At 45.6% G+C, this 22,264-nt stretch overlaps 1 protein-coding gene across 3 annotated transcripts in view; it reads right to left on the bottom strand.

The window, feature by feature from the left end:
* The window catches only part of ABR (ABR activator of RhoGEF and GTPase), a 300,539-nt gene that overhangs the window by 158,446 nt on the left and 119,829 nt on the right, over nt 1-22,264 (bottom strand). For 2 of the 3 annotated variants that reach the window (XM_069089720.1, XM_069089721.1), the window contains exon 2: nt 16,602-16,786. In XM_069089720.1, the coding sequence (XP_068945821.1) occupies nt 16,602-16,786 (185 nt within the window). Of the gene's footprint in view, nt 1-16,601; nt 17,140-22,264 lie in introns of those variants that run through there. The other variant, XM_069089723.1, reaches the window with a different exon arrangement.

A 22,264-nucleotide genomic window follows, 5' to 3' on the forward strand; every position in this document is an offset into this window, starting at 1 on the left:
GGGGCTGTGTACACTATGGCGCCACCTAGTTGCCCCAGGCATCAGAGATGAGATTTGAACCCAGTCTCCTCCTCAAGAACTAGTATATTTTAGGAAATTTTCACACAAAGATTTCTTCCTTTCTTTCCCACATGACCACTATATAGTCGAGTCTTCCATTTCCTTCCCAACCAGTTTTTTTTAATGACTGTTTATACCCAAACATTCAATTTCCTTACCATGCTGGCTTCCATCCCTACCATTCTCCCCAAACCATCCGCTCCAGTCAACAATGACCACCTTTTTTCATTTCTAAAATATATAGAGAACTGAGTCAAATTTATAAGAATAAAAATCATTTTCAAATTCATAAATGGTCAAAGTACATGAACAGGTGGTTTTCAGAGGAAGAAATTAAAACTATCTAAAATCATAAGAAAATGCTCTAAATTACTATGCAATTTAAGAAATGCAAATTAAGACAACTCTGAGGTACCACCTCATACCTATCAGATTGACTAATATGACAGAAAAGGGAAATGAGAAATGTTGGAGAAGATGTGGGAAAATTGGAAAACTAATGAATTATTGGTAGAGTTGTGAACTGATCCAACCATTCTGGAGAGCAATTTGGAACCATGCCCAAAGGGCTATAAAAATGTGCATACCCTTTGATTCACTAATACCACACTACTAGGTGTATATGCCAAAGAGATCATAAAAAAAGTGAAAAGGACCCACGCATACAAAATATTCATAGCAGCTCTTTTTTTGTGGTGGAAAAGAGTTGTAAATTGAATGGAATGCCCACCAATTGAGGAATGGCTGAACAAGTTGTGGTATATGAATGTTATACTACTCTTCTATAATAAATGATGAGCAGGCAGATTTTTAAAAAACCTGGAAAGATGTACATGAATTGATGCTGAGTGAAGTGAGCAGAACCAGAACATTGTACACAGTAACAGCAACAATGTGTGATGACCAACTTTGATAGACTTAGTTCTTCTTAGCAATACAATGATCTAAGACAATTCCAAAAGACTTATTTTTTTTAAAGCAATCGGGGTTAAGTAACTTGCTCAAAGTTACACGGCCAGTTATTTCTGGGTATCTGAGTCTGGATTTGATCCCGGTCATCCTGACACTGGAGCCAGTGCTCTTACTTGCGGAGCTACCTGGCCACCCCAATTCCAAAAGACTTATGATGGAAAATGCTGTCCACATCCAGAGAAAGAACTATGGAGTCTGAATGCAGATTGAAGCAGACTATTTTCACCTTTTTTTCCCTTTCTCATGGTTTTTCCCTTTTGTTCTCATTCTTCTTTCACAACATGACTAATGTGGAAATATGTTTAACATGATTGTATGTATATAACCTATGTCAGATTATTTGCTGTCTTGGGGAGAGGGGAGGAAAGAAGAAAAGTTTGGAACTCAAAATTTTATAAAAATGAATGCTGAAAACTATTTTTACATGTAATTGGGGGGGAGGGGAATAAAATACTATTTTAAAAATGGCCACCTTTGTACCAAATCCTTCCAGGAGTCTCTTTTTTCCTCCTCTGGGATATCTGACACAGGTGACTACCTTCCTTGGAAATCTCTTCCCCTAGTCTCCTCCCCCCCTTCTCCCTTCCTGGTTGCTGTTTCTCCCCACCCCTTCTTTGAGACCTCATCCTTTCTCAAGGTTGAGTCTGCATCATGTGCTCTCTCTCTCCCCCTTCCCTCCCTCCCTCCAGATGACTCACCTCTCTCTAGCCCCAGTTCCAAGCTCCATGCTTGAATCTCTAATGGCCCCTTGGACCCGCCTCCGCCCAGATACCCCACTGTAACCTCAAACTCAGGACGTTCCAAATCAAAGTCCTCCACTGTTACCCTAAACCAGCTTTTCCTTCTGATTTCCCTACATCTGTCATTCTCCCACTCACTTGAGGTTAAAACTCTGGGGTAATTTTTACTCCTTTGCTCCCCCAAATCCTGTCGATTCTTCAATTTGTCCCTTCTCTTTCTCCACTGCTACTATTTTAGTCTAGGCCTCAAGTGTTTCAGGGGAAAGAATACTGTACTCTGAGTCAGAATTCACTTACTGTGACCTTAGGCAAGTCACATAACCTTTAAGGGCCTCAGTTTCCTGATCTGTAAAATGGGGGAGGGGAATCACTAGATAACCTGTGAAGGACTCTCTCAGTTCCAGAGCAATATTTCTATGACACAGAGGCATAAAATCTTAGTGCAAAAGGGGACATAGTATATGATCTCACTCACTCTCTCCGTCATTGCTTTTATATTGCTTTTTAATTGCTTCTACAACATCCCCAACAGTCATATAGTTTCTGCCTCTATTTCTGGTGACAAAGAGGCAGCATTACCCTTACCAATACAATGCAAACTCCTAGAGGGAAAAGACTTTCATTTTTTGCCTTTGAATTCCCAATGTCTGGCATACAGCAGGTACTTAATAAAAATTTGCTGAATGTAGTCAAGCCAAAAGTCAATATGCATTTATTAGGCACCTACTATGTGCCAGGCATTGTATGAAGTGATGGAGATACAAGGGCGGGGGAAAGACAGTCCCTGCTCTCTGGGAGTGTCCAGTCTCTCCAGCGGGAGCTTTATTAAGTGGGAGGGAGATGGCATAATGGGGGGAATGCTTGACCTGAAGCCAGAAAGCCTCTGACACCACTGACACAATTCAACTGCTTTGTGTTCCAGCTTTTGTTGCCATAAAACAAAGATAATAATACCTCCTGTATCTACCTCTCAGGGGATTCTAGGCTTAAGTAAATAATGTCAGTGAAGTGTTCTATAAGGACCAGCTTTTGCAGGCTCATCAAATCATACTATTACCATTTATTACTATTATTATTGCCGCCCCCCCCCCAAGTAACCCATTCCATTATTTTTCTCTGACAGGAAGTTTCTCCTAATAATGAGCCCAAACCAGACTCCACAAAACTCCCACCAACCCAATGGTCTGGGAGATCTGAAGCTATCCAGAGCAAGTTCATTCCTTATTCACATAATTGCCTTTGTCAAATATTCAAAAGGCAGTAATTAGTCACCTGGGGCCAGCTAGGTGGCGCCATAGTGCACAGAGCGCTGGGTCGGGAGTCAAATCCTGCCTACTAGTTGTGAGACCCTGGGCAAGTCACTTAACCCTGTTTACCTCAGTTTCCTCATCTGTCAAATGAGATGGAGAAAGAAATGGCAAACCACTCCAGTATCTCTGCCAAGAATACCCCTTATGGGGTAACAAAGAGTCAGACACGACTAAAGAAACGACTAAACAAGTCAGTTACCTAAGTCAAAAGAACGTCTCTCCAGGCTAACTACTGAATCCCCAGTCCTACCAACCTCCCCTCACGAGATCAGATTTTCATAGGCTCACTTTTTCCCCATCCTTTCCTTACACTAGCCCCGTCTGCTGGCCTCCTCTAATAAGCTGCCATCTGCTTAATGTCCCTTGGGCATCCAGAGAAGATTTATAGGGACTGATGATAAAGTCAGAAGAACCAGGGCCACCACATACAAGATGATTACAATAATGTAAGTGCCAAGAACAGCTCCCAAACAATCAATACCGAATGCTGCAAAATCATAATGACCGAGTATGGTCCTAAAAAAAGAAACGTCGGAATGCAACTCCCTCCCTTCTTTGTAAAGGGGTGGGGGGGGGCAGGCTATGGTTACAGACTACTACACAGAATGTCAACTTCAGCTGTGGTGTTGGATGGGATAGATTAAGAACCCTGGGCCACAGCATTACAAGGTTCTTTCCCCTCCCCCATTGAAAAAAATCACATCTTAGCCTGAAGGAACCTCAGAACACATCTACTTTCACTCACAAAGGATGACCAAAAACCCTTCTATATATAATAACAAATGGTCGCCGGAGCCTCTGAGAAGGGAGTCACTAGCTCTGGGTTCAAATCCCACCTTGGATTACTTGTGTAACCTTGGACAAATCACTTCACTTTCCTGAGCCTTCATTTTCCCATCTATAAAATCAGGATGGGTTGGACTAGATGGCCTTTGAGATTCCATGATCCTGTGAAAACCTCCAGAGAGCTAGCCTCCTGAAGCAGGCTATTTTTCTCTTGGAGAGCTCTAACTACTAACAATAACAATTATAATGAAGCTTTTTAAACTTTATTTTTCTTGGGGGTTTTCTTTGCAACATGGTTAATCTCAAAATATGTTTTGCATAACTTCACCTGTATAATGGATATCATAGCACCTGCCTTCTCAAAGGGGGAGAGAGATGGAGCCGGAAGGTAGGAAAGAGTCAGAATTCAAATTTTTTAAAAGAATGTTAAAAAAAATAAGAATTCTTACATTTAAAAAATCCATTCTAACTTACAAGCCTTACAAAATGCTCTATATATCAATCTCCTTGGATCTTTCCAACAGCACTATAACCGGTATTATCATTCCCATTTTCCAAATGGGGACACTAGAGCACAGAGTGGTCAAGTGACTAGTCCATGGTCACACAGTTAGAGAAAATGTCAGAGGCTTGACATGAACACAGGCCCCTCCTGACTCCAAGCTCACTACCCTTTCACCTTTCATCTATGTCACCTTCTTCTCAGGCACAGGAACCCCTGGGGCCTGTAGCTATCAAAACTGAGGCCCCGAAGCAAATCCTCCAGTCACTGGGCACTAACAAAGCCTCCATCTCTGAGCTGTCCGGATTCCCTGCTCCTCCAGCCTCCAGGGCCCTCAGTTAAGGTAGGCTGAGAGCTGAAGATGCAGGGGCCAGAGGGATGGCTCTTCCCCCTTCCCGTTCCTAGAACGTGAGCTCCCTGAGGGCAGGGCTCACCTTCCTTGCCTGTTTCTGTATCCAGTACGGGCTTAATAAATGCCTTTTCATCCATTCACAGTGCCCTAGTATTGAACGGTTTCTTAGCACTTTTCAAACCAGAAATAACTAGGTAAAAGCCACAAGACGTAAGATGTGGACTCACTAGTACCAACTAGTGGAGAAACACTCAATAGCAAGCAAGTGGGAAAAAGCCAAACAAGACACTGAGAATATTCAGTGGGAGTGAGAGACATGACATCAACAGCATTCCACAAGATTTAGAAGGGGAAGAGACTCAAAGTCATCCAGTCCAATCCCCTCATTTCACTGAAGAACAGAGATATTACCTGATCCGCCCAAAGTCACACAAGGTTGTAAATAGTAGGATCAGGACTTGAACCCAGATCCTGAATCTAAAATCCAGTATCCTCTTCACTATACTTAACAACAACTGTGAGCTGACTCGACCCAGGAGCCACGGCTGACTGTTAAACCAGCAGAATGTAAAGTCCCTGCTCTCTGGAAAACAGTGTGAAGGCTGGGAAAGTATACATCATCTGAAGCAGATGGGCTGAGTGCAAATTCTGACTTTGCCACCTGCTGCCTGTGGGACCCACCTCAGGGTGCCCATCTGCAGTAGGGACAAAAGCTTCCCTTTGTACTTCCCCAAGGTTGCAAGGAGCCTCAAAACACCAATATAAATAAGCCGTAATCCTTTACTTTTAGTATCCAGGATTCCAAAGAAGCAGGAACCCTCCTCACCCAAGCAGATCAACCCAGAGCTATTCTGCTGCCTTCTCCTCCCTTCTTCAGGGTGGAGGCCTATGGGTATGGACTACTGCATCTGTTAGTTTTCCTGAATCGCTTTTTAAATTTTTTGTTAATAAGATAAATTACAAATTTACATAATTTAAATTTATGTAATATATATTATATGGAATATAAAATTTAAATAATAAGTTACAAATAAAATTTGTAAATAAAAGTGATGTAAAAAGAAAATATATCAATGATTTTTATTAAAGAGTTGAAAGGTTGAAAAATTCATTGCCTTATAGCACGTCTGTTGATGAGGCTCCCCAAACTTAGGCTGCTTCTTGGATAGCAAACAGGTGGTGAAATCCATAGAGTACCAGGCCTTGAGAATCAGGGAGATCCGAGTTCAAATGCAGCTTCAGACTCTTACTAGCTGTGTGACCCTGGGCAAGTCACTTCACCTTTGTTTACCTCAGTTTCCTCATCTGTAAAAAGTAGATAATAATAGCACCGACCTCTTGGGTTGCTGTGAGCATCAAATGAGATCACTGTAAAATGCCTAGCAGAGTAGGTGCTATATTAATGTTGTTCTGCCATTTTTTCACTTGTGCCCAACTCTTCATGACTCCATCTGAAGTTTTCTTGGAAAAAATATTGTCATGATTTGCCATTTCCTTCTCCAGCTCATTTTATAGATGAGGGATTAAGTGACTTGACCAAGGTCACACAGCTAGTAAATATCTGAGGCCAAATTTGAACTCAGGTCTTCCTGACTACAGGCCTGGCATTCTATCCACTCCCTGTGGGCACAAACGCAGAAGGCTGTCTGCCTTGGTAGGACTTACAAATGCAACTTATATTCAGCTGGCATGCCTTCTAGAACACAGAACGGTCTCTATACACACTGGGGCCTAATAAAGAACTTTGGTGAATAAATGTTAGCTATGACTTTATCATCTCTTTGGAAAGAGGGAGAACATGGCCATCCTGTCCATGACTTAAGAACCCTTTTAAATCAAATCATTAGCAACTGTGAAGTACCATTCCATAAGGAAGATGCCTTAGTACCTGCTCCTAAGTCAGTAACTGATTCCTGAGTTTTAGATCAGAGAAGCCCTTCCTGGAGGTGCTGAATTTTGGCTAAGGTTTAAAAGGAGGTGACAGAGGCAGATTTGCCCAGAGGAGGAAGAGGGTCCTAGGTAGGAGTGAAATCTGCAAAGTGGAGATTAATGAGTCCCATATGTGGGAGGGCTTAGAGAGGGTCTGAGGGTAGAATCCAAACAGGTGAGAAATGAGGAGGAGAACCAGGTGAAGGAAAGATTGGAAGAAAACCATTAGGGTGAGGAGAGACTTGTTTCCAAAGGATATTGGGGGGGGGGGGTGGAGACAAGCATTTATTAGCCTCCTATGCTGTGCCAGGCCCTGTGCTAATAAGATGCTGTTACATGATAACATTATATCAATATTCAAAGCTCTATTAGTTTCCAGAACATCTTCAAAGCCGTATTCAGTCATGAAGTCAGAATATTTGAGTAGGGGTGGGGAGAGGTATCTCACAGACCAAATGCAACCGGAACATGAATCTTCCTCTATATCCTTGACTACTTGGATATGTGTCCTTTGTTCAAATGGAGGGGGACTCGCTACCTCCCAAGCAGTCCAAAAATGGAACACAAGTTAACAGTGAGATACCCAGCCCAGAAATGTAACACAATCTTTGGTTAGCTGGGTGGAGTACTGCAATGGCCACTTAATCGGCCTCCCTGACTCAGGTCTAGTCTCTAATACATCCTCACTGTGCCTGAGGGCAGGTCTGACACCTCCCTACCCTGCTCAGTAAACTTCAGTGGCTTCCCTACTGCCTCTAGGACAAGCTATAGCCTTTCAAGCTCTTCATAGATGCCCCACTGATCTCTCTTTTCTAGCCTCACACCGGACTTGGCAGACATTAGGAGCTTAATAAATGCTCGTCTCCTTCCAGCTTCACTATAAATCACTACCCTTCCCACATTCCATAATCCAGCCCAGCTGGCAGCCTTTCTGTTCCTTACACATGGCACGCCATATCTCCCTTCTCCATGCCTTGGCATTGGCCTGATCCCCTGCCTTAAATGCATTTCCTCCTCACTGCTGACTCTGAGAACCTCTAACTTCTTTCAAAACACTTTCCACACTGGGGGGGGGGGTTATAACCTAGAAGCCCAAGGACAGATTTTAGGGGCTTCACAAACTTGAATGGGAATAAATTACATCTCATGCCCTCCCCTAGCCTTTGGTTTCCTTCATAGTCTTAAGACAATTTATTTTAGGTGATGCAGTGAACAGAGCACCAGCCCTGGAGTCAGGAGGACCTGAGTTCAAATGTGGCCTCAGACACTTGATACTTACTAGTTATGTGACCCTAGGCAAGTCACTTAACCCTAACTACCAAAAATAAAAAAGATTTATTGTATGGATTTAATTATTCTTAGATGGGGCCCACAGGTCTCTCTAGACTGCCAGAGGGATCTAGGGCACAAAAAAAGTCAAGAATCCCAACTCTCCAAAACACTTTTTCTGATATTCCCCACCCCCCAACTGCTAGTGCCCTCCCCTCCCAAACTACCTTCTAGTTAACTTCCTTGCATTTATCATGGGGGTATCCTCACAATAGACTGTAAACCCCTTGAAGGTAGAGACTTTTTTTTTTTTTACCTCTTTGTATCCTCAGTTTTCACAGTGCCTAACACATAACAGACGCTTAAATAAATGCCTGCTGACTTGTTGTCTATCTTAACTTCATCCTTCAAACACTGAAGCTAACGTTCCCTCCCCACCTCAGCCTCTGCGTCCTAATTCAGATCGAGATTACAGAGCTAGTGAGTTGTCTAAGGTAGGATCTGAACCCAGGTCTTTCTTTTTTTTTTTAATTTTAATTATTTATTTTTAGTTTTGAACAGTTGCTTCCATAAATTTTATATTTCCTTCCCCTCCCTTCCCAAGGCAGCTTGCAATCTCATATGTTTTATACATACATTCCTATTAAATACATTTTCACATTACTCATGATGCACAGAAGAATTACAATGAATGGGAAAAACCATGAGAAAGAAAAAAAAAGAAAATAGTCTGCTTCACTCTGCATTCGGACTCCATGGTTCTTTCTCTGGATGTGACTGGCGTTTTCCATCATGTGTCCTCTGGAATGGTTTTAGGTCCTTGCATTGCCAAGAAGGGCTAAGTCTATCAAAATCAGTCCTCTCACACTGTGGCTGTTACTGTGTACAATGTTCTCCGGGTTCTGCTCCCCTCACTCAGCATCAGCTCCTAAAAGTCTTTCCAGGTTTCTCAGAAGTCTGTCTGTTCATCATTTCTTATAGCTCAATAGTATTCCATTACATTCATATACCACAACTTGTTTAGCCATTCCCCACTTGATGGGCAGCCCCTCGATTTCCCATTCTTGGTCACCACAAAAAGAGCTGCTATAAATATTTTTGTACATATGGGTCCTTTTCCCATTTTTATTATCTCTTTGGGACACAGCTCTAGAAGTGGTATTGCTAGTTCAAAGGGTATGCACATTTTTATAGCCCTTTGGGCATAGCTCCAGATTTGCTCTGCAGAATGAACCTAGATCTTTCTTATCTCAAGGCCAGCCCCTTCACCACCATGACATTTTTCTTCTCTGGAGCTAAGGAAATCCCTCTTCACACACTAGGACGTGGCCTCATGTCTCTCTTCTTTCCAACCCCCCAGTCTTCTCTACTCCAGGCTGTGTCACAATCTCAGGCTCCTTCTGTCCATCCTTGTAGGGTATGGATTCAAGTCCTCTTGCCAATGTCATCTCTCTCCTCCAGATGGACTGTACTTTGGCTACATCTTCCCCAAAACTTGGTGCCCTGAACTCAGTACTGCAGTCTAGAAATGGTCTGACCAGAGTCGAGGAGAGGGTTGGACACATTATCATCCTCTCTCTATTCTGAACAATGAGCCTTTCCTAAGGAAGTAAGATGACAGTACATTTCTTGGCTCTTACATCGTACTGTTGACTCATGGTAGGTTAGCAGATGCTAAAACTCCCAGATTTTTTTTCAACAGCTGGCTAGCCATACCTGCCCTGTCTTGCATTTATTTATACAGTGGATTTTCTGAACTGAAATATAGGATTTTACATCCATCACCATGAAATTTCATCTTTTTCCCATTCATCTCACTATTTAAGCCTGCCATGACTCCTTTGGACCCCAAGCCTTCCATCCAATGTATTAGTTGTCCCTGCCTGGTCCAAGCCATCACAAATCTGAAAAGAATGCTATCTGTGATACTATATGTATCACATCCGTGAAAATCAAGGATTCTGTGATCTAGGATTCCACATGGATTAGTTGAGAAGCAACGTTAGAGTCCTGTGTCCATTCTGCCTCTCCAGGCTAACATGGATCCATTCATTTTTTCTCTTTTGGGGCCTAGTCCTTAATTGCCCTAATTGTACTATTATCTAATCTATATCTCTGCAACCTGTCCACAAAGGCATCTTGGGAGCCTTTGTCAAATGCCTTGTTTGCATCCAGGTATTCAAGGCACTCTTCAACATACTATAATTAGTATAATAAGATTAGTTTGGCACACTTTGTTCTTAAAAAAATCTGTGGTTACTTTTTTTTTTTAAGCAACTGGGGTTAAGTAACTTGCTCAAGGTTACATGGCCAGTTATTTCTGGGTGTGGTGCTAAGTATCAGAGACCAGATTCGATCACAGGTCATCCAACTCTGGGGCCGGTGCTCTTACTCACTGCACCACCTGGCCGCCCCCAAGCAATTGGGGTTAAGTAACTTGCTCAAGGTTACACAGCCAGGTGTTTCTGGGTGGGTACTAAGTGTCTGAGTCTGGATTTGATCCCAGGTCATCCTGACACTGGAGCTGGTGCTCTTACTCACTGTGCTACCTGGCTGCCCCCATGGTTACTTTTTAAGTGCTCATAAATCATCACTTTAATAATGCATTCCACTGCTGGGAAGACTGTAGCCTGAATACTATGCAGAATCTACCTACTTCCTTTTCTGAAATCTCCTGCATTCAACCACTGCTTACCCAGCCTCTGCCAGAAGCCAGGGGACAGGGCCTAATGAGCTTTATAGCAAAGCAGTTCAATTAGGGCATATATTCTATTTCTGCAGCATCAAATCCCAAACCACAAGCTTGTTAGTTACAGTGGAAAGAGAACTGGACTTCAAAGTCCAGGATCCAAATCCTGCCTCTGAGACTTATTAGCTGTGTGACTTTGGGCAAGATACTTATCCTTCCTGGGTCTAGTATCCTCATCTGCAAAATAAGGCAGTTGAACTAGGAGCCTCAGAGAAACTTGTGATATTCCAGGTGGTGCAGTGGAGACAGCATCAGGCCTGGAGTGAGGAAGACCTGAGTTCAAATGCAGCCTCAGACACTTACTAGCTGTGTGACCCTGAGCAAGTCACCTAATCCTGTTTACCTTGGTTTTCTCATCTGTAAAATGAGCTGGAGAAGGAAATAGCAAACCAGTTCATAGTGTCTTTGCCGAGAAAACCCCAAATGGAGTCATAAAGAGTCAGACGTGATCGGAATGACTAATGACCGAACAACAAACAATATTCTAAGTTCTGGCTTTGCTAATCATCAGTTCTTGTTCTTGGGTAGGCATGTGAATTCTTGAGCCTCTATGTTTTGCACAAAAGGGGCAATCTTACTTTCATGCCCACGCTGGGATGGTAGTGAGACATAATAGAAGCACTCCAGACTTGGAGTATGAAGACCTGCTTCTGTGATTACTACCTGTGTGACCCTGGCTAAGCGACTTTAGCTTCCTGGGCCTCAGTTTGTCTATCTGTACAATGAAAAGATGAGACTAATTGAACTCTAGATCCAGGTCTAGATCTAAGATTCTACAAACCTAACTTACAGGACTGATTGGGAAGGATTGAATGAGATAACATGTACAAAAGTAGCTGGAATTATAACTCAGATTTAGAGACTACTGTAAGGGGACAGTGATTTCCTCAGTGCAACCCCTGGGAGGGAGGAAGAGACTGCAAGTCTGATTATCCTCATTTTACAGGAAACTGAGGTTGAGATGGCAAGTGACTTGACCACAGTCCCACAGCAAAGTAGAGTGCCATATAAAGATAGATTCAATTATTTTTTTAATAAGGAGATATACAAAGAATGCCATCTCTCTCATCCTAACTTCATCCTTCAAACACTAGGAACTGAGAGGCCTTCCTGCCTCAGCCGCTGTCTAATTATTCAAATCTTACATTCCCTCCAAGGCCCAGCTTACTACACTCTTCCTAAGCCTCCTGGTGTGAGCTGCACAGGAAGAAGAGAATGACAGCGAGACCCCATTTCAGGCATGGGTGCCCAGAGCACAGACAGCATGAGCACCAGGCTGGTGTTGCTGCCCAGAAACAAGAGAGGCCAGAACAATGGTCAGGCCCAACCCAGAATCCCCCAGGCTGCCAGGATCACCACAGGAAACCTGATGGGGAGGGGCTCTGACACACCAGACTGAGGGAGACCTGTGCCAGGAACATTTAAGTCCTTTACCAAAACACTGAATCCTGTTACAAGAAAAATAACACCAGTGACTCCATTTTGCCTTTCTCCACCATTTTGTGAAGCTAAGTTTTAGCAGTTTATAAGTCACCTGGTTTTGGAGAGGTCACAAAATTTTCCCCCTTCCTAAAGGTCCCCTGATTTAAGGAATGTCACAAAACTACCCCTCTCCCTTTCCCAATAATCCTGTTTTTCCCTCCCTCAAAATTATATGTTAACTGTGTAGAAACTAAGATTCTGGGTCTTTGCTACTGAGAGCCTTGGACCTGATTTGTTCCCACAACCGCATGCCTTGCTAAATAAATCATTTGTCTGGATGTAACGACTCAATTTCTTTATTTCATGTGAACATCCCTGGGGACTCAGGAAAAGAAGGGCTCATGCCAAGTCAAGCCAGCAGAGTTTCCCCTCAGAGAGAGTAGATTAGTAGGACACAGGCTCAAACAGAATCCTAACTGGGGCAATTAGAGTTGGGAGGTAATTAAAAACTTCTGATGTCTGAAGCTAGGGGAACCATATTCTGCTATCTTGATCTTCCAATCAGCAGAAGCAGAGGTGAGGGAGGGGGTAATGAGGGAATTGGCATAGGGCGATTATTAGAATTTCCTACATAAAAGGAAACAGTGTTAGAACAGAGAGGGAAGTATTTATTGGGGAGACTCCCCCCAATTTATGCCTAGGTCTCTGTATTTTGGTCTAGTGAGTTAGGAGAAGGGAAACTGGCATCCTGATTATGGGATTAAAGCTGGAAGGACCTTAGGGTGAATTGAGTCCAACTCCTTTTTTACAGAGGGCAAAACTGAGGCTGAGAAATGTGGAATAACTTTCCCAAAGTCTCATGGGTGAGAATGAATAGCTGTAGGATTTAAACCAGGTTCCTCTAACTAGAAGTCCAGCATTCTTTCTGCTACACTACAGAAACTTTTGGTCCCAGCTCTGCTACTAACTAGCTGTTGGAGCTTCCGTAATTTACTTCCCTTGTCTGGCTTCAGAGTCTTGAGAGTAAGAAGGGAACACAGGGGCCATAGAAGGCAGCTGAAGATCCCCCACCATAACATCCCCTCCAGACGGTCACCTCGCCTCCATCTGAGGACCTCCATTGGAGAAGAAGGCACCATCTCCAGAAGCAGAGCATTCATTCTGCCACAGCTCTATTAGCTGTGAAATTTCTCCCTAGGCTGAGCTCCTTGGCCTCTGGGGCCAAGACCAAGTCTAATCCCTCTTGTAACAGGCCTTCGCCCTCTCCTTGTAAAATGATTTCAGTTCTAATATTCTATTTCTGAGCTCAGACACCCCAGATGCAAACAGCAGTATCACTGGGGCTCACTAGATGGCACCAGCGATGCAGAAGAAGGGAGCTGGGCATGGGAATGCAGGAGATAGCCAGGGAGAAGGGAGGAGGTTAAAATCTTTTGACAGTGCCCCATAGCACTAGAGAAGCTTCAAAAACCACACACACTCTCTCTGTCCTCCCATCCTCTCCTTCTTTCTCTCCCTCTCCTCCCTCCTCCTCCTCCTTCTCCTTCCTCTCTCTGTCTGTCTCTCTGTCTCTGTCTCTCTCCCTTTCCTTCCTCATCCCTCTCTTCTATCCATGCCCACCTACAAAACTTTGCATGGAACATGTTGTTCACTCATTTTTTCAGTTGTATTCAACGTTGGGACCCCATCTGGGGTTTTCTTGGCAAAGATACTGGCGTGGTTTGCCATTTCCTTCTCCAGCTCATTTAACAGATGAGGAAACTGAGGCAAACAAGGGTAAGTGACTTCCCCAGAGTCACACAGCCAGTAAGTATCTGAGACCTGATTTGAACTCATAAAGATGACTCCTCCAGACTTCAGGCCCTATACTCTTCCCCCTGTAGCACCTCGCTGCCCATGGCACAGAGTAAGCTCTTGGTAAATATTGATTGGATCGGTCTAGGTAGAAGAAAGCACTGGTCTCAGAACCAGGAAGATTTGCATTTAAATTCCACTACAGTCACTAGCTGTGAGAGTTTAAGCAAGCTGCTTTCCCATTCTGGGCCTCCATTTCCCCACTGTACAATGAGGACCCTGAGCTGCATGAATTCCGAGTATCCTTCTAGAAATAAAGCCATGATCCTGTGTTGCTAATTCAAGTCAGCAAACATTTGTCAGGCTCCCATTCTGCGTGGAACAAAGCAGAACGGGCTGTCCCCAAGTTGTCTCCCCTCCCCCACCCGTCTGTGGAGTCTGTCTGTCTGTCTTCTGACTGTCCTCCTTGATGTCCCACCACACACAGACCAAGCACCAATAGGCCTGCCATGGTTCCTACAGTCGGACTCTCCATGCTCCACTGTCAGTATGACTCCCAGCACTTAGCACAATGCCTAGCATACAGTAGGGACTTGATAACCATTTACTGACTAACTCAATAGTCTCTAAGAATCCTTTCATCTCTAGCACTCTGTAAATCTAGCTGCTCAAGGAGAAGTTGGGCAACCGGGGTAACCAGAAGGGTCACTTACTGGGCTTGGGGGTGGAAATGGTAAATGAACCCCTGAGGCCTGCCTGGCATGGCAGCCTTCCCCCAGCCCCATCAGCATCCCTGCTCATTTCTACCAAACTAACATGACTAATAACAGAATTTTATATCCCCCACTTCATCTAAAGGTAGCCCCTCCAGCACTGCCTGTCAGCAGGAGGCCCCATCTCCAATATCCGCCCCTCCCCACTCTCATCACGCCTGGCAGGCGCTTGGTGCCATTTCTATGGTAGTCTGCATTGGGTCTCAGTTGCTATGACAACATGGTGGCTTCCCCCAAGTGGAAAAGCCCGTCGTCAAGGCCGCTGCTGCCAAAGGCTATAACAGCCAACCTCCACCAAGGGGGCGTGTGAAGAGGGGGCGCGAACTCCAAGGAGGGGAAGAGACAAGAACCCAGCAGCAACAAGGAAGGGGTGCACAGTGAGATGTGGCTGGGCCCTGATTTTTCCCTCCCCCTATCCCCTTGCCAGCCAGGAACTCTTGGGAGCCCAATCCAGTGAGATTCTCTTTCTAGCGCCTTTTAAAAAAAAGAGGTTGGAGCCATGCACACAAGCAGGACAGCACCTGAAAAAACGAGCAAAGGGGCATCTTCCGAGGTTCTAAGGGCTCATTCTGAGGCAGCCCAACAGGGCAGGGTTACCAAACCTTTTTTTATGTCATGGGTCGGACCTCTTTGGCAGCTGCTTGAACCCTATGGACCCCTTCTCATAATAAGATTGTTTTTAAAATTCATACTAGAAGGAATTGCTAAATTTCAGTTACATGTTAGTAAAAATATATAATTTTTCCCATCCAAGTTGATAGACCCCTGAAATCTATCCTTGACAATTCCTAGCCCTTTAAGACCCACAAATGCCTCTCCCTAAGGCAGAAGACATAGAGGAGACAACCTGCCAAAGATCCCAACCATTCTGGGACCCTAGATCAAGAAGTCCTGCATTAGAATGAAAGAAAAGGAGACAACACCCCCCCCCTTCCCTCCACAGGAGCCCATGGCCAAAAGGCAGCAATCACCATGAGCTACATGTCCAGGAAGGAAAGGCTAAGGTTGCCTCCAGCTTCCCTACCTCCCCCCACCACATCTGTCTCAGGCTGTTTCAGTCTCAGTCTGTCTGTCTCAGTATGTCTTTCTCACACACCACAACACGAGAGAGAGACAGACAGACAGACAGAGAGAGAGAGACACAGAGAGAGAGACAGACAGAAAAACAGAGACAGACAGAAGGGAGAGAGACAGAGACAGGGAGAGAGAAAGAGACAGAGAGAGAGAAAGGGGGAGAGAAAGAGACAGAGAGAAAGGGGAGAGAGAGAGAGAGAGAGAGAGAGAGAGAGAGAGAGAGACAGACAGACAGACAGAGAGAGACAGACAGAGACAGAGAGACAGAGAGGAAAAAGAGACAGAGAGGGAAAGAGAGAGAGGAGAGACACACACACAGAGAGAGAGAGAGAGAGAGAGAGGGAGAAACAGAGAGAGAGAGAAGGGGATGCAAGCCCAGGAGTACAGAAAGGTCAGTCTAAACTCTGGCGTGACATTTCCCCCTGAGCTTTCTCTTCCTTTTCAGAAAGGGGGTGAGAGAGAATGAGCAAAGGGAAGCCAGGGCAACCAGGAGACAAAAGCTAAGCAGACGGAGTGGAAAAGGAGGAGGACATAGGGTAAAGGGACAGACCACAGGGAGAAGAGAAGTAGACAGGAGAGAAGGGGCTATGTAAAGAGTGAGCAAAAGGAAGAGAGAGAAGCAACTGGGCAGAAGGAATGTGAATTATCTAGAAGTCATTCTAGGATCCCATAATTATAAACTAGCCAAAGTAAATGCAACAACTGAAAGGCTGATGGATAGCTATTAATGGAAGCCAGAACTGGGGCTCAGAATATATATTTCAGTCACCCTCATCCTTCCCCCAAAACATTTCTGACAACTATCAGTCTTTAAGAGCCATGCCCCCCCCCTTTCTCCAAGGCAGAAAAAGAAAAGAAGAGTCACCTACCACAGGTCCCAAACCTTCTGGGGGGGTGGGCAAGATGCCATCCCCACCACCCTGGCTTCGGGCGCTGAGCTGGGGGGACATAGTGGGTGACTCATCGATGTATGGCATGGTCTCCGAGCCCTCCGGTGGCACCTTCTGCTCCTCATTCCCCTCCCCGTCGTAGTCGTCGGCCCCGTAGCTGAAGTCTGTGACAAGGAACAAGAAAGGCCACTGAGAATCTTCTACCAGGGCTGCCAGGGAAGGGTAGCGCAGTGGGCGCCGACGCCGGCCCCCTGCCGCCATGGCTCGCTCCACACCATTCACCAGCCCCCTTGGCTAGGGCTCGGTTGTGAGAGAGTCCCCCCCTTGCACCAGACCCCAGAGCCCCAGAAGGCACAGGTCTCGCTGCACACTCAGAGGCTGCTCAGAGTCAGGCGGCGGCAGCATTGTCAGAGCCGCCCGCTTAATGACATGTCAGACGCTTATTCCAAGCTGCCGTTTCCTTTGCCTCCTGCCTAATTCCAAGTCTAAAAATTAACAGCAGGAGCAGGAGGCAGGAAGCTCCCAACTCTCTTCTCTGAGTCACCATTCTGCTTTTTATAGGGAATAAGGAGGCGGGGGCAGGCTGAGCGATGTCACTTCCTGAACCCCTCCCCTCCTGGTGTCATTTCTAGACTGAGTCCAGTCCCCCCTGGGGGGCCAAGACTAAGACTGGGTGTGAGGGAGAAAGCGAGAGCAATCCCTAAATCAGCCCTCCTAGCTCCCTCAAATCTTTTCCCATGAGAGAGGGTGCCAAGGCTCTAATGCCAGGGGACTACAGGGTGGGGATGAGGGGGCGGTTCTGTGGCCAAGCTGGGCCAGGGTTTAATAGTAGGGTCCTCAAAAGCCAGGTCTGGTTCTATAATTTCACCATAAGCTTCCTTTAGAGAAGAATCAGGAGGAGGAGGAGAGGGACAAGGGAGCCTCGAGCTGCAGTTAACCCCCTAACTGCTGCTGCCAGCACCACTCAGACTTTTAAAGTATAGGCCCAGATGCTCTACTCCAACACAGCAGGGCTAAGAGGTGAGAACAGGAAGTAGTGGGAGCTGTCCAAGAGCTTGGTGCTGAAAGGGTTAATGAGTCTGTTCCCATATCTCCTTCATTTATAAAGAGCAAGGCAGCTACCAACTAGGAATCACATTGCAGTTGCTTTCCTTCCAAATGACTGCTCCTCCAGGAAATATTTAGAGACCCCACCCGAGGACTATCTAGGAGCATTCTCCCACTTGGATGACTGAAGGCCCAAGTCGTTTCTGTATGATGTCTGTGACCAAAATTCAAACTTGACAAAGGTAAGGCTTCTTTCCTTGGATACTAGGGCCACGGGCATTCTCCATGGAATCAACAATGGTCTCCCAATCTTGAAAACTGCCTGACTTGGGACTGTGCCCAGCATGGGAGAGGGTCCCTCCTGCCTCTCCCCCACCCCATCAGCCCAAGTGGCCAAAAGCCAAGTATCCCACTCCCCACTGAGCAGGTTAACCTGAGTTGTGGAGATTTTATCACTTCACAGGGAGTTACTTGCTCAAAATGAGTATAACATGGAAGACACCACACAGATATCTTGGCTGCTTTGTAGAGATGTTCAGGACTAAGGTGGTGTGGGGAAAGGGTAAGGGGATGGGGACAGGCTGCTCAAAGCCAGGGAAAGGACTTGATGAGTCCACTGCTAACCCAAGGGACCCATCTGAATGAGAGACTCCTCAATAATCCTCATATCACAAAAGAACCAGGCTGAGAGAGATGAAGCCACCCTAACAAGGTTACTCAGCTAGTAAGTGGTCAGTAGGGCTTCTGACTCCAAATGCAAGGCTTTTTCCATGATATATAAAACTTTTCTAGGTGGCCCAAGTCAGCTGGGCTGGTCAAATTCAGGCAACCAATGAGTCTAGATTTCCTTGATTTGATAACACAGACTCACAAGCAGGCACACCCCCCCCCTTCCCACTGCACAAACCCATCCTAACAGACTAAAGATCAATGCTGACCCCATACTTCACATCTTCCAGGGGCTCCTTTCACCACCCATGTAAACTCATCATGGCCAAAGGGCTTCTATCTCTCCTGTCTCTGCAGCCCCAGCACTTGGCACAGGTGCCTGCCACTGAGAAGGCTCCTAAATAAATGCCTGCTGATGGCTTGAGCCCAGGCATCACCACTCACTGATGGCTCTGAATACTTGTGGATCAGCTCAGAGATACCTCTAGGCTGTTCTCCAGCAGCTGCACCTGTTCCAAACCTCCTATCCTCTCCCCCCACCTCAGCCCTGAACATCGCCATTAAGTTGTCAGGGCATCTGTGTTCTCCCTGGCTTCCTTTCATGCCGTTACCAGCTATTACTGAAGCCTTGGACTGGAATGTGTGGGAGGGAGGCAGGCCTGAGCAGTGCATGCGAGTGAGAGGTTCTGTGCATGAAGCCACCACAGGGACCACAAGGTCGCTGCCCTCTAGAAGGCAGACCGCGTGTGCCTTGTGGTCTGCAGAGTTGCTTGGAATTCTTTCATTTTTTTTTTCTAGGGGAGGCAAAGGGAGACAACAATGGCCTGAATCACTAAATGTTGAGTTGTGAGAAGGCCATACAGTATTGATGGGAAATAGGGAAGTTACCCCTAAGAAGTCACCTCTTCTTCCCCAGCTGGTTCAAAGGCTGTCTACCTAAGGGAGTCCAGAGTCCATCTCAGGTTTCCTTCAAAGTTCAGCTCAAATACCAGAGGAGGTCTGCCCTGATTCCTCCAAATGTTTTGTTTTGTTTTGCTTTGCTTTTTGGAGGGGGTAAGGCAGAGCAATTGGGTTAAGTGACTTGCCCAAGATCACATGGCTAGTAAGTGTTAAGTGTCTGAGGCTGGATTTGAACTCAGGTTCTCCTGACTCTAGGGACAGTATTCTATTCACTGCACCACCTAGCCAACCCAATCCCTCCAAATGTTAATCCCTCTCCCTGAAATTACCTTTATTTTTACTTGGTCCGTATTTACACATACATGTGTTGACCCCTTATAGAATGTAATCTATGTATTAAAGGGTAGAGTCTATTGTTGTCTTTGTTTTCCCAGTACCTAGTGTAGTGCCTGGAACACAGTAGGTGCTTAATAAATGCTTGTTCATGGATTGCCTGGTAGACAGCACAGTACCACAGTGCTGGATTTGGAGTTTGAGAACCGAGGATCAGATCTTACTTACTACCTGTGTGGCCTTGAGACAAATCACTTGAGGTCCCTTGGCTTCAACCTAATCTGTAAAACGTGTCCATTGAAATTTATGGTCTCCACAGTAGTTTCTGGCCCTAATTACAGATCTCATGTGGGAGTGTCCAGGGCGGGGATGCTTAAGTGAAACTGGTGCCAAGCAGGACCTCCCTGCCCCTTCCCTAGACTCCATAACCAAGCTCCCTGCCAATTTTCTCCTCCTAACAATGACCCTTCCACTCCCATCCCTGCCAGAGGGAACCCAGAATCCCCTGCTCCACTTCTTAATGGCAGTGGACCTTACCTTCCAGGTTCCCTCCACAACCTTTAGGACTCTAGACTGTGAGATCCACTCTGTAGCTGAACCCTCCCTACATGTGCTGTCTCCCCTAAAAAGGAACATGAGCTCCCTGAAAGCTGGGGCTGCCTTGCTTTTCTGTTTGTATCCCACATACAATGGCACACAGTGACATGCTTCTCCATTCGTTTTTGTCCAAGCCTATGATTCTATGACTGATCATGCTAGAGGCCATTGGAAATGAGGGGTCTATATTCTTGAACCTTAGGGATCTCTCAGATATGAAGAGTGGGTGGGAAGGGGCTCAACAGGCCAAGACTGAGATCCCCACAAGTAAGCCAAAGTCTCTGAGCCATAAGCCCAGCTCCCCATGCCCAGCGGACACTTCCAAGGGCAAAGACAGGCTAGGTAACACATTTCACTCCCCCTCCTCACTGAGCTGCCAGGGTGCCACTGCTCTCCCCAGCCAAGGGCCTCTGTTTCCCTAACATTTTCCACGTGAGGAAGAGGAAGCCTGATTAAACTTGGCCTTCTCAGGGTACTCCCCCTTTCCCCAAGCTCCAGAAGTATTCCATCCTGTTACAGGGAAGACGGAGATAGGAATAAAGCAGAATGCACAGGCACAAACTAGACAGTATCAGACCTTGGCTCTTCCCAGCAGAGCCCAGGGGAAAGACCTGGAAAGGATGAAGCTAGGAGTAATTATAGCTAAGCCAGGAAAGATCGAGGGAAGTCCTCACTCATTCACTCATCAAACATTTATTTAAATGTCTGAAGGAAACAGGATTCTCAGTCATTTCCTATTCAGAAGGCAGTTTCACAAGGCCAGCAATGGATACCCTAGCTGGATGAAGTCAAAGCATCCAGGGGAAAATGGAGGTTTCCTCATAGAACAGGGTCTTCATGTGGGGCAAGTGAAGAAGAGCCATATTGGCCCTTTTGTTCATCAAGCAGGGAGGCTCAAGGAATGGGATGGATGAGGATTCAGTGGGCTGAGTAGTGGCTAGGATACACTCACAGACCCCCTCTTCACCTCTGCCTACAACAATCCTTGTTTTCCATCAAAGCTCAGCTCAGACACAGGGTGAATATGATGTATAAAGCAGTAACTGAAACTGAATCATTAAAAGTTCAAATCCTGACTGATGCTTTTCTACCTCGGTGACCCTGAGAAAGTCCCTTTGCCTTTCTGTGCCTCAGTTTCCCCCTCTGTAAAGCAAAGGCATTGGACTAGCTGGCCCTCTGAGGCCAGAGCTCTGGTTCCCGTCACCTATACCCACCCCTCTTCTTCTTCCAGTTGCCCTGTTCTTGCTCGCCTCCTTAATGATCTGGGTACATGGTCCATCCCCCAGCAGAATGTGAGCTTTCTGAAGGCTCTTTGTCTTTTTGTCCCTAGTTTAGCACAGGCCCTCGTATGTGGTGGGCACTTCAGAAAGGCGTGCTGAGAGCCAGGAAAACAACATACACAAAGACGACAGAAATAGAAAGAGAAAGAACAACAGAATGAAAACGAAGGCTGCAGAATTCTAATGACCAAGTTTGGTTCGGAGAATTGTACACGACCTTGGCCTTTCTTTTACCGTACAGGTGGGGGATGAGGGACGTTCTAGGATGCATATGTTGTCAGACTCTGGTTTTGTGGGTTTGTTTGTTTTTGCTGAACGGCTCTGTTCTTTTCTTTTTCTGTTCTTACTCTTTTTGACTCAGAGGACCTGGGTTCAAATCCAGTCTCCAAATGCTTCCTACCTACGTGCTCTTAGGCAATTTTTCCTCCCTAGGCCTCTGTTTCCTTATCTGTAAAATAAGAGGAAATGGCATCAGAGGTCCCTTTTAGCTCTTTTTGATCCTGGTTGTTATTACAAATATGGTGCTGAGATATACATGGATATAAAACAAAATACAGGGAAGGAGAGAGAGAGGGACTGGGCCAGGGATTTAATTATATGGTGAGAAAACTCCCTTTCCTAATACAGATCAGTACGTTCTTTGCAACCTGTTGTCTTCCCCGGGGCACTGAGACATTAAATGTCTTGGCCAGGGTCACAGAGTTTCAGAGGCAAGGACCTGAACCCAGGTCTCAGACTCCAAGAACAATTTCTTTATTCACTCAAAACCGTGTGTGTGTGTGTGTGTGTGTGTGTGTGTGTGTGTGTGTGTGTGTG

The sequence above is a fragment of the Petaurus breviceps genome, unplaced genomic scaffold (genome assembly GCF_028583685.1).
Source record: "Petaurus breviceps papuanus isolate PSGF00001 unplaced genomic scaffold, PetGlider_PUasm1.0 186, whole genome shotgun sequence".
NCBI lineage: Eukaryota > Metazoa > Chordata > Mammalia > Diprotodontia > Petauridae > Petaurus > Petaurus breviceps.